At 44.7% G+C, this 12,335-nt stretch overlaps 1 protein-coding gene across 1 annotated transcript in view; it reads right to left on the bottom strand.

Moving 5' to 3' along the window:
• Nucleotides 1-8,097, bottom strand: part of asah2 (N-acylsphingosine amidohydrolase 2) — a gene marked incomplete at its 5' end in the record, with an annotated part of 13,423 nt that extends 5,326 nt beyond the window's left edge. The window contains 7 exons of the mRNA XM_084341730.1: nucleotides 756-876; nucleotides 2,928-3,005; nucleotides 3,091-3,218; nucleotides 4,456-4,632; nucleotides 5,169-5,312; nucleotides 6,614-6,759; nucleotides 7,968-8,097. Coding sequence (XP_084197856.1) covers nucleotides 756-876; nucleotides 2,928-3,005; nucleotides 3,091-3,218; nucleotides 4,456-4,632; nucleotides 5,169-5,312; nucleotides 6,614-6,759; nucleotides 7,968-8,097 — 924 coding nt within the window. The remainder of the gene's footprint in view (nucleotides 1-755; nucleotides 877-2,927; nucleotides 3,006-3,090; nucleotides 3,219-4,455; nucleotides 4,633-5,168; nucleotides 5,313-6,613; nucleotides 6,760-7,967) is intronic.
• Between the last annotated feature and the right edge of the window lie 4,238 nt (nucleotides 8,098-12,335).

Raw genomic sequence — 12,335 nt, 5'->3', positions numbered from 1 at the left:
CTTTCAAGGGACCATAAATTGAAAATATAATTTTGGGTGTCCACTAAAAAACACATCTCTTATTGTTATTGTTCCCGTACGGGTCAGTGCTGCAGCACCTCTATTCACACTCCTGTCTCTTTAAGGACCGGTCTGCTCTGATTGCTCAGCCCTCACAGGCCTGAGCAGGCACCGCCCACCTGATCCCCACCCCTTCTCTGCCATGAGGGGGCGTGGCTGAGGACACTGCGCTCCTCCGTGCACGGAGTGTTTTGAGACTTTCACAGTTTGAGCTTTTTAATAAAAAAACAAAGATGTCACGTTCTCCTAATGAGCTCCTGCTGTAGAAATGACTTCAGATGAAGCCCACAGCGCTCCTTCAGACGACAGGGAGACATGATGTGAGCTCATACTACTGACATCTGTTGCTGGTACATCAACATAAAGTCATTTTAATACTTTTATGCAAACAGAACATAAACGAACAGGGTCGGTCCTTTAAGGAAGATCGAGGTTGAAATCTTTGGTCGTTAATCTAAAACTCTGCTCAAAGATCTCAGTGAGAGACTCGACTACAGATGGACGACGTGGAGCAGAAACAGAAACAGTTCAGGACGCTCGGGTCATCACGCTCACATTTGTTTTGAGCGTGAGACGAGCTCATACTGTCTCTCCTCGACCAATTGGAGGGTTGGACAGTAGCCTGGCTGTAGCCTGAGAGGTGAAACCTCTGTGACCTCATCATGCCCCTCCTCCTGTCAGACGGCAGTTGTCACCTGTCCAGGTAGCTCTCCGGGGTTCTTGTCCTGCTCCATCAGGTAGGAGGCGTAGCCCATGTTGTCACTGCTCACCATGCGGTTGGTGTAGTTCATGCTGACGGCGTGGACGGCGAACCAGCTGTCAGGAGGGGCGGAGTCAAACCCACAGTCAGACCAGGGTGAAGTTAAAGGAACAGTTCACGCAAAACATCATCAGCCATCGTCTCCTCCTGATGATATAAAGTCAGGCTCAGCCATCGTCTCCTCCTGATGATATAAAGTCAGGCTCAGTCATCGTCTCCTGATGATATAAAGTCAGGCTCAGTCATCATCTCCTCCTGATGATATAAAGTCAGGCTCAGTCATCGTCTCCTCCTGATGATATAAGTCAGGCTCAGCCATCATCTCCTCCTGATGATATAAAGTCAGGCTCAGTCATCGTCTCCTGATGATATAAAGTCAGGCTCAGTCATCATCTCCTCCTGATGATATAAAGTCAGGCTCAGTCATCGTCTCCTCCTGATGATATAAAGTCAGGCTCAGCCATCGTCTCCTGATGATATAAAGTCAGGCTCAGCCATCGTCTCCTCCTGATGATATAAAGTCAGGCTCAGCCATCACCTCCTCCTGATGATATAAAGTCAGGCTCAGCCATCGTCTCCTCCTGATGATATAAAGTCAGGCTCAGTCATCATCTCCTCCTGATGATATAAAGTCAGGCTCAGTCATCATCTCCTCCTGATGATATAAAGTCAGGCTCAGTCATCGTCTCCTCCTGATGATATAAGTCAGGCTCAGCCATCATCTCCTCCTGATGATATAAAGTCAGGCTCAGTCATCGTCTCCTGATGATATAAAGTCAGGCTCAGTCATCATCTCCTCCTGATGATATAAAGTCAGGCTCAGTCATCGTCTCCTCCTGATGATATAAAGTCAGGCTCAGCCATCGTCTCCTGATGATATAAAGTCAGGCTCAGCCATCGTCTCCTCCTGATGATATAAAGTCAGGCTCAGCCATCACCTCCTCCTGATGATATAAAGTCAGGCTCAGTCATCATCTCCTCCTGATGATATAAAGTCAGGCTCAGTCATCATCTCCTCCTGATGATATAAAGTCAGGCTCAGTCATCGTCTCCTCCTGATGATATAAAGTCAGGCTCAGCCATCGTCTCCTCCTGATGATATAAAGTCAGGCTCAGCCATCGTCTCCTGATGATATAAAGTCAGGCTCAGCCATCGTCTCCTCCTGATGATATAAAGTCAGGCTCAGTCATCGTCTCCTCCTGATGATATAAAGTCAGGCTCAGCCATCACCTCCTCCTGATGATATAAAGTCAGGCTCAGCCATCGTCTCCTCCTGATGATATAAAGTCAGGCTCAGTCGTCTCCTCCTGATGATATAAAGTCAGGCTCAGTCATCGTCTCCTGATGATATAAAGTCAGGCTCAGTCATCGTCTCCTGATGATATAAAGTCAGGCTCAGCCATCGTCTCCTCCTGATGATATAAAGTCAGGCTCAGTCATCGTCTCCTGATGATATAAAGTCAGGCTCAGTCATCGTCTCCTGATGATATAAAGTCAGGCTCAGTCATCGTCTCCTCCTGATGATATAAAGTCAGGCTCAGCCATCACCTCCTCCTGATGATATAAAGTCAGGCTCAGTCATCGTCTCCTCCTGATGATATAAAGTCAGGCTCAGCCATCACCTCCTCCTGATGATATAAAGTCAGGCTCAGTCATCGTCTCCTCCTGATGATGACTGGTGATGTTTTGGGTGAACTGTTCCTTTCAGATTACAGAAGCATGTAGTGATCAGATCAAACACAGACATGTTTTCATGATGATTTAACTTTAATGAACTTTGACACATGAATTCACGACTTTGACCAATCAGAAACTGTCCTGACAGAGCTGATCTCTGATTGGACAGAGAGCTGTTGTCAGTGTTTTCATGTCAACGTTCAGAAGGATCCTGTTATTTAATGAAGCGCCCTCGTCCTCCTCATAACTGCTGCTCATGTTTCATCATCATGAACTTTATATTTCTGCTAAAAAACAAGACGAGTTTGGACTCCAGTTTGTCTCTGATGAAATCCCTCTGTCCGATAAGACAGGTATCAATATCACAAAATTAATACTCAGACATGTTGTTGTCATTTCTTATGAAGGGAGGGTGCTGTGCGTCCGTACCTGAGCATACCGATCCCGTCTCCGTCCAGATCAGTGAACTTCAGCACCGTCACCTGTTTATCTGTGTTCTGCTTGTACCTGAAAGGATCAATAACAGCACCAATCAATATCACCAGTCAGATCTCTATATGTACATATGTATTTGCTCCGTGTCTCTGTGCACCTGTGTCTCTCGTCCTCGGGGTTGTTGAGGTACGAGTGAGGACTCCTGTTCAGGCTGCTGTCGTCCAGCTCTCCTCTGCTCCTGTAGATCCTGCCTGGCCTCATGTTCCCGTGGGCTATGTCTATACTCTGGAAACAAGGCGGGACTTGAATAAATGCTACATCGGGCTTTGTCTATATACTGGAGACCAGTGTGCCCCACTACAGACCAGAGCTCTGTGTGTTGCATCTGTGTAACATAAAGCTACATGTCACAAGATCTCAGCGAGGAGACGAATTCACTCTTTGATTTTGGTTTCAAAAACAAATTTACGGTTATTTCTTTTTAAATCACACATGAATAATGAGTCATCTGATGAGACTCAGACCCGTGTTCTGATCCGTGTTTGTTTTTATTCTCAGCTGTACCTGCCAGCGTGATGTGTTCACGACATATATGAATAATCAAACAATAAAACATCAGCTCCACCAGAAGAAACAGCCTGCGTGATGTTGAAGGTCCAAGATTCTCTTTAAAAACTGGATGTTTTGAGAAAATGGGAGGAAAGTTAAGTTGTGTTTGTGTTCGTGAGTGAAAACAGAGACGACACATGAACGGATCATCAGGTCGGTCATAGACGGGAGGAAGTTCTGTACGCTCAGCTCTGTCCTTGTTCACACCGGTACCGTCCGTATCTCCCACAAATGTTCATGATGTGAAGATAAAATGTTGTGAGAAGCACACACACACACACACACACACACACACACACACACACACACACACACTCTCAAACACACACACACACACACACACACACACTCTCAAACACACACACACACACACACACACACACACACACTCTCAAACACACACACACACACACACACACACACACACACACACTCTCAAACACACACACACACACACACACACACACTCTCAAACACACACACACACACACACACACACACACACACACACACACACACACACACTCTCAAACACACACACACACACACACACACACACACTCTCAAACACACACACACACACACACACACACACACACACACACTCTCAAACACACACACACACACACACACACACTCTCAAACACACACACACACACACACACACACACACACTCTCAAACACACACACACACACACACACACACACACTCTCAAACACACACACACACACACACACACACACACACACACACACTCTCAAACACACACACACACACACACACACACACTCTCAAACACACACACACACACACACACACACACACTCTCAAACAAACACACACACACACACACACACACACACTCTCAAACACACACACACACACACACACACACACACACACACACACACCTTGACGATGCCGTTGACCAGCGGCTCGATGGACGACTTGATGTAACCTTTGCTGGTGATCATGAACAGTGTGTACTGGAAGTATCCGGCCGGTCCACAGTGTGTGTGAGTCCCGCTCAGAACCACGTTATCCTGACGGTACAGATCCCCGTACTTCACCTGCAGGGCCTGCAGAACCTGCACACACACACACACACACACACACATTATTTGCTCACATTGTACTTATGTTTAGTTTTATCATTTTACTTCCTGTTCTTCATCTCTCGTGTTGATTGATTCTGTTTTATAACTTTAATATAAAGCGTCACGTTTAACGCAGCGTGTTCCTGCCGTGTTGAGCTCCATCACATTAAAGCTGCAACATGTAAGAACTGGCCACCTGTCAAATCCATACTCAAAACAAGCAAGTCACCAGAGTAACCGCTAACTGCTGCTAACTGTAGCTACCCTTAGCTAGTTAGCTCAGTTAGCTGTGCAGCTAGCGGTTTGAAATGGGAGCTCAAGGTCCAGGGGAGTGTTTGTTTGCACTTCGTCCACAGACGGGACGGGGCTAGCTGGTTAGCATGCTAACGTCTGCAAAATAATAGAGTGATAATGTCAAATCTGTTATTTATTTATGTGGTGGAGTAAAAGTACAATATTTACCTCTGACATGTAGTGGGATACAAGTGTGTGCGTGTGTGTGTGTGTGTGTGTGTGTGTGTGTTCACCTCCAGTCGTAGCCTCTGTGATATCATTCCCACGTCGGCGGTGACGAACAAGACTCTCCGCCTCCCGTCGTCGATGACGAAGGCTCGGCTGTACAGGCGAGTGTGTATGCCTGCAGCCGTCTGCTGAGTGTTGGCGTAACCCATCTGAACACACACACATACACAACCTGGTGTGATCAACTGAAACAAATATATTTGGTGTAATTGTTTTTTTTATTTTTCGGTGAAGCAACTCTTTTTTTCCACCAGACGAAGGAGAGGCTTCACCTGTCTGCACCTGCCTGGAAATCAAACACCACAGAGGCCCTCGTGCTCGCGCTCGTTATCAGTCATATGTTTGTTTTTTTCATCATCAGAGATCTAATCAACCACCATGCTAGGAGCAGACTGACAGACTCATATCTCAGCACAGAAACCATAAACATTATCTGGTCCACCACGCCCCGTCAGGACGGACCCGCCCCCGTCCCCGTCCCCGTCAGGACGGACCCGTCAGGACGGTGGAGTTTGATTTCCTGCAGAACAGAGTGTCTGTGATCCTCCCTGCGGTCCTCAGGAAACCCATAACAGGGACAGTAAAGTATATTGTGTCGACGGGTGGTGATGCACCGGTTCTGATGATCACATGAAAAAATTAAACACTGATAGTGTGTTAATAATACAGATATGATGATATCATGTGATTAGTTCAGTGCAGATGTTTGTGGATCTATTTGATATCAACTCACTGAGTGTAATCGTCTTTCTGTGCACTTTTCACACCTTCGACTCTTCATACATTCAGTTATTCATTTACCAAAGTGAGACAGTGACAGTAGTCACAGTAAACAGAGCCAAGAGTTTGATTTTTTTAAAAGTCATATAATGATAATAGCGTAGTGAAAATCTGATATTGCGCCGTTTCATATAGTTTTATTCTGTCTTTTAGTTTTGTTTAGTATCGTTTCTTATTGTATCAGATAATTTTGTTTCATTACGTTTTATTTTGTATCGCTCAGTTTCGCTGTTTCAGTTTGTTTCACATCACTTCATTATCGTCTCGTATCCTTAAATATCATTTAGCTTCATATTGTTTCGTATCATTTCATTTCATTGTGTTACATTTAATAGTGTATCCCTCTTTATCGTTGCGTATCGTTGCACTGTGTGGTGTTTCGTATAGTTTCGTATATTTCATACTGATCACTTTGTATCGTATCGTACGATATTGTATTATATAGTACACGAGTCCAGGTGTGACGATGTTAGATTACTTACCTACCCTGAACCTGCCCGCTTCAAAAGATACATTTACTTCACTGGGAGACGTTTTAAAATCATGTCTGTCTCAGTGTGGACACCTGGACGTCAATTATTGTCTCTGATTTAATGCCCACTGACCAAAGGAACTCAGGTTGTCTGTGTTTAAATCCTCCTCCATGTATTAAATGTGTAATTGTTCCCACAGACGGTGGAGGAGGCCCTGAAGGCAGCACCAGCGTACTGACCAGAGGGATATCAGCCGGAGGCCCGGTGCAGTCGGCTCGGCCCACTCCGATCAGGTATGGTGGGTCCTGAAATTCTGGACTGGGAGGACGGGTCGGCTCCGGACCTGACGGGACAACACAGACGGACAGCTGTTAGATTTAAAGGACTATACCGCAGCTCTTTCATGTTTCAGTTCATTACAGATGCTTCTTCACACCTTGGCTGAAAGTTTTCCAAGCGATTTATCAGTTTTAGATTGATTAACTTTCATAAACAACTAAAAACTCATCTTTTCGAATGAGTCTTTTATTAAAGGTATTAAACTTTTCGAGGCGTCAGGTTGTTTTATGTGTGAGGAACAATAACTGCACCACAAACAGGAAGTTACACACTTGATGCTGTAACAACAAAGTAGGATTTAATTCAACATTTTTGTTGTCAACATGTTGGTCTTCTCACAGTGCTGTCAGACTTCCACTGGTTCCTCCTGAACACATAAATCTTTTAAAACACAAATTTATAGTTTCATGTTTAAAGCGGTTCATAAAACAGCCGCTCACTCTCCTTTTTCATCAGACAAACAGGAGGAAATGCATCGTTGGAGGAGGAGGAGTGCTGTTTGTTGGGGACTATTTTCAGCAGCGGATGAATCCACATTTTGTGCTCTATTATTATCTTGTCTTCGTTTCTTGGGGAGGTCTCTGGGGAAACGATCGTCAGTGTAAGTAAGTTAACAGTTAATAGTGTAAGTAACAGCACGATAACTGAAGCGTTAGCTGAGCGAGCTAAGCAATAAAAGCAGTGTTAGCAACATCCACTCCACCTGAATCTTCATGAATGAATGAGCAGTATAAGGATTAGAAGTATGCTCTGATACATCAGGTCACCGTGCCTGTGACGTACGATGAGTGTTTCTGTTTGATGCTTCCTGTTGTAGATGTTAAAGGAGCGACATGTCAAACATTTAGCTCAAAACCATAAAAACTTAAAAGAAGCAAAACCAGAGAAAACATTGCTGTTGCTTTGCATCGCTGCAGACCGCTCCTGACGAGTAAAGCAAAGAGCAGCGTGACGCTGAACTCACGTTTCTTTTCAGCAGCTGTGAACATCTGTTCAGCAGCAGCTCGTCAAGGCAGCGTCACGTTACTGAAGGTATTATTATTTATTGTTAAGACTGATGGGTGTCTCCTCCCCAAACCTGCTGATACGCTGCCTCCACTTTGCTGAGAGGATCATTCTTACAGATAGCACCTTTAATATAGTTTACTGTGTGTGTGTGTGTGTGTGTGTGTGTGTGTGTGTGTGTGTGTGTGTGTGTGTGTGCGCGCTCACCTGTGTCTGTTTTCCAGGTAAACATCATCGCCACTAGTGTCACACACACGGCCGTCATGATGACGAACAGGATGGCCAGCGTGACCTCCAGAGCAGAACAACCGCAACACACCGACTTCCTGCGCCCCATCCTGTCTGTCTGTCTGTCTGTCTGTCAGCACAGGAGGGACCAATCGATCGATCGATCAATCAGTAATCATCAACACACACAGACACACAGTGGAGAACAGACTGCAGGTTGATGTTGGGTAAAGATGCATACAGTTTTACAGCCTACAGACACCTGCTGACTGTGACGCCACACTTTATTAGCGTTTTATAGCTCAGTTTGTCACGTGTACTCAATAAAAATGATCCAATCTGATGCGTTAATCAATAAATGAGTCGGAAATGAGTCGGTACAGAGGTCATCTCTGCACCACGGCACTGCTCACGATCAAAAAGAAGCTTTAGCTTTGTGTTGATAACAGATGATTATCTCTTCATCTCCAGACCACAGCGATCGCTTCCTTCAGATAACAAAACAAGAAAATCATAATCTCAAGGTAACGGCATTAAAAGGAGTAATATCTGAGGTGTTCGTTCAGTTTTACACTTTTTTAAAACTAGCTTTGAGTTTTGCCTCAGCTCATTGGATGGCTAAACACATTTCTATTGAAGTGTCGAGGAAGGAACCACTGTGGTTAACTATTTATCTTTAAACGTCACAGTTACGATCTGAGGCCTGTTCCCACTGAGCCACAGCATCATCCTGGACTCCAGGACGCCACAGAGGACACACAGCCGCGGTCAGACATGAAATGAAACACAATCTGTGTTGAGACGAGAGTCGTACTCACCTTCAGCATAAAACCACGGAGAGAAAGTGTGTTTGTGTTGATCTGAGGTCTGAACAGCTCTGAGCAGTTCAGCTGTTATCGAACTGATAAACAGGTTTTCTCCTCTCCCACTCCAAAGGTCACACACCTGAGCTCCACTGATTATAGATCGGTGATTACATGAGTAATAATGCCACAGTAAATTAATTCAGACTGTCAGCAAGCTGTTTAGTTTTCCATTCAGACCATTTATTCTTGACCTTGAACACATCACAGCAGTTTATAAAACAGTCTCAACTCAAGGTCTTCCTTCTTCGAGAGCTTTTCACTCCATGTTTTCATTATCTGTGAGGGTTGTGTTTCCCACCGGTCATGAGATGGAGCGCTTCTTCCTGCACCCACGTCTTGAAAGTTAATTGGACAAAAGTGTCTTAATGTAACAGGTGACATGCTCAAATGCTAACAAAATGCTAACAGGCCTACAGCTGATCCAGAAAAGGGCACATGGTACAGGCTAACAACAGGCCTACAAGGGGTCAGACAAGGTAAAAATGCTAACAGACTAACAACATGCTAACAAGCAATATGTTTGGGTTAAGGTGAAAACACAATATATTGCTGTAATATTACTGTAGATTTACTTTAATTGCATATATTTGATATAACGACTGATGCTTATTACAGTTTAATAATGTTAATTCACATCAATACTGTATTCCTCACAGTACAGTCGTGTGCAGGTTACTGTAAAAACACAAAATACAGAATTATTGTGATTTTCATCTATATTAACATGTAATAATTTCAGTATACTACCTTGAATTTACTGCAATTAGAAAATAAGTGATATCATGGTAATAACTGTTACAGTGTAGAGCTGCACCCTCGCTGCCCTGTTATTGTGTAAACATGCAAAACAACAACATCTCTGTATTAATATTCAGAAAATCATACAAATCTACTTTAAATAAATCCACTCTTGTAAATTAAATAAACACTTCTCTTTTGTATTTTCTCTGATAGATTTTGTTCATAACAGTGGAAGCCGTGAAATGATAACTTGTCAGATTGCCTACATTAATATGAACAAAGCAGTACGACATCTGAGCTTCCCGCAGAGTGTGATGTCAGAGGAAAATGGCCGCCATGTGAATATGGTCTGTGTGGCATCTGTTACCTCGTGCCATTTTTTTTCTCCTCAATAACGAGCCACAGGGATGTCTGAAGCTCACTGAAGTTAGCATCACTCTGGTTCCTCTGTGGGATTATTACAGAAAATAATCTGTGTCAAACACAAGTTTCTGATCCTTCCAGGTTTTGTTCATCAAGATAATCTTCACAGACAAACAACACTTTGTGATGTTTGGAGCCTCAATTAAATCTCTAGCAGTAAAAAGCTAATGTTAGGCTACAAACAGACGACATCAAGGTCACATGACTTAAATGTCACCACCAAGCATGGTTTGCACCCACAGATGAAGTCGTTCACTGTGGATTTCAAAATGGACGCTGAACTGAACTCAGTTTCCCAGAATTCTTCAGTCTTCACACCTAGGCGCACATTCAGCTTTGAGCTACTATTGGTCAGGGTGACAGACCCCCTCTGAGCAGATAGTCAAATCTCCAGCTGCTTCCTTTGTTCTCTCTCTTCTCCACCTCTCCTCACGGGGCTTCCTGCCCTCAAGTTCTGTTCTGCTGGATTCTTCTGGGCCTGACAGCTGCTGAGAGCTGCCAGCTGCATTCCCAGCAGGCCCAAGGAACTTCTCCACACAGCAGTGATGCAAGATCCTACTATTGTTCCAGGTTACTTAGCACCAGCAGCTGCAACGCAAAGCTTACCAGCTAACTCCACAATCCAGGAATACGAAGTAAGTTAGCACTGAGCTGCTATCCCTGCAAGAGAAAGGAGCGACCAGTTTCCTCCATCCGCCATCTTTCATCAGACCTTGCACAGCAAGAACAGCATTGTTCAACACTGGAATCCCAGTGTTCTCCTGCATGGCTCATCAGCCAAAGAACCACCAGCACTTTTTCTTTAAAGACTGGTAATGTTGAACTGGGCCTAGATAGCACACAGCATAGCATAGCACAGCTAAGCAAAGGACTTTTAACTTTGGTTGATGTAATGCACGTGTTCAATCTATGTGTTTGTTCACTGTTTGGGTGTTATTGTGATCTCAGGTCAGGTTATTGGTAGTTTGCTTTGCTACACGGCTAATTTGATGTTAGTTGAATGATGCTTCACAAAGACTCACCTCGCCTGAGAGAGATACTAACGCAGGTTAAATGTGCATCGACTCCGCTAAACATCCACCCTGTGTTTGTGTAAAAACGTGATCTGGATCAGCACTAACCACAGCCGGGTCTCCCTGCTCTGGCTGCAAAGTCCAAATGATCCAACAGTACACAGTGTTTTTAATAAACAACATGACAACATGTCCTCTGTCCAGCTGCTGTCAGTCATCCTCCTCCTTGCTTCTGATCGGCAGGCAGTGGAGCAGTAGTTGTACTAGCAGTAGCAGTAGTGGTACTAGCAGTAGCAGTAGTAGCAGTAGTAGTAGCAGTAGTACTGGTTGTAGTACAGTTGGACAGTTTTACTGAAGTTTCATGTTCACTAATGACTGTTTGTGTGTAGGTGTACTGTGACATGGACTCACAGGGAAGACGATGGACGGTGAGAGCGACTTTCAGAATGAACACTTCCTGTTGGACCTTCACAATAAATCACATACCAGTAAAACTCCATGTGGAAACCTGAGCTGTCAGCTGTGTGTTCGTCCCTCCAGGTGTTCCAGAGGAGGATGGACGGCTCGGTAAACTTCTACAGGCCCTTGGATCAGTACAAGACGGGCTTTGGGAGCGCTGCTGGAGAGTACTGGCTCGGTGAGGGATGAAACCAAACTCACCATCATGAGACCTCATGAAACTCTCTGTTAATATATGTTCATGTTTGTTTCAGGTCTTGAGAATCTCTTCCAGCTGACTCAGAGGAAGAACTACGAGCTGCTGGTCGACATGGAGGACTTTGAGGGAAACACAGTGTTCGCTCGTTACTCCTCGTTCTCCGTCGGCCCAGAGTCCAGTGCAGTAGATATCCAGGACCATCGTACACCAACAAAGAGAGCTGAAGCCCCGACCCTTCTGTTCCCCTCATGGACCTTATTGATCAAACCTTTGTCTGGTAGTGAATGAAGAGAGACAAATAATGTATCGATCCTGTTTGAATTCTGTCATGAATCACACAGGTGATGTTTGTCAGTTTAAAAGATCATTTTCAAGTCAATAAGAATATATACAGAGTGAAGGACACCGACTGACGGACAGTAAATCACCTCTGTACTGTGTCCCCTGTCTTCACGCTGACCTTCGTTGCCCTCAGAGGCTGAGTTCAGTCCCAGTCTGTTGTCCAGACGTCTTCACTGGCAGACTGCTGAGCTCTGTTTTCAGCCTTGTAACCACCAACACTCCCCGGCTGCTCAGAACCAGTCTGCTATAGGGCCACCAGCCACATGGCCAACTGAGCTAACTAACGGTAGCTAGTAGCTAAAGC

Source organism: Pagrus pagrus (genome assembly GCF_965226575.1).
Source record: "Pagrus pagrus genome assembly, chromosome: 21".
Lineage (NCBI taxonomy): Eukaryota > Metazoa > Chordata > Actinopteri > Spariformes > Sparidae > Pagrus > Pagrus pagrus.
This window is presented reverse-complemented; position numbering and strand designations above follow the sequence as displayed.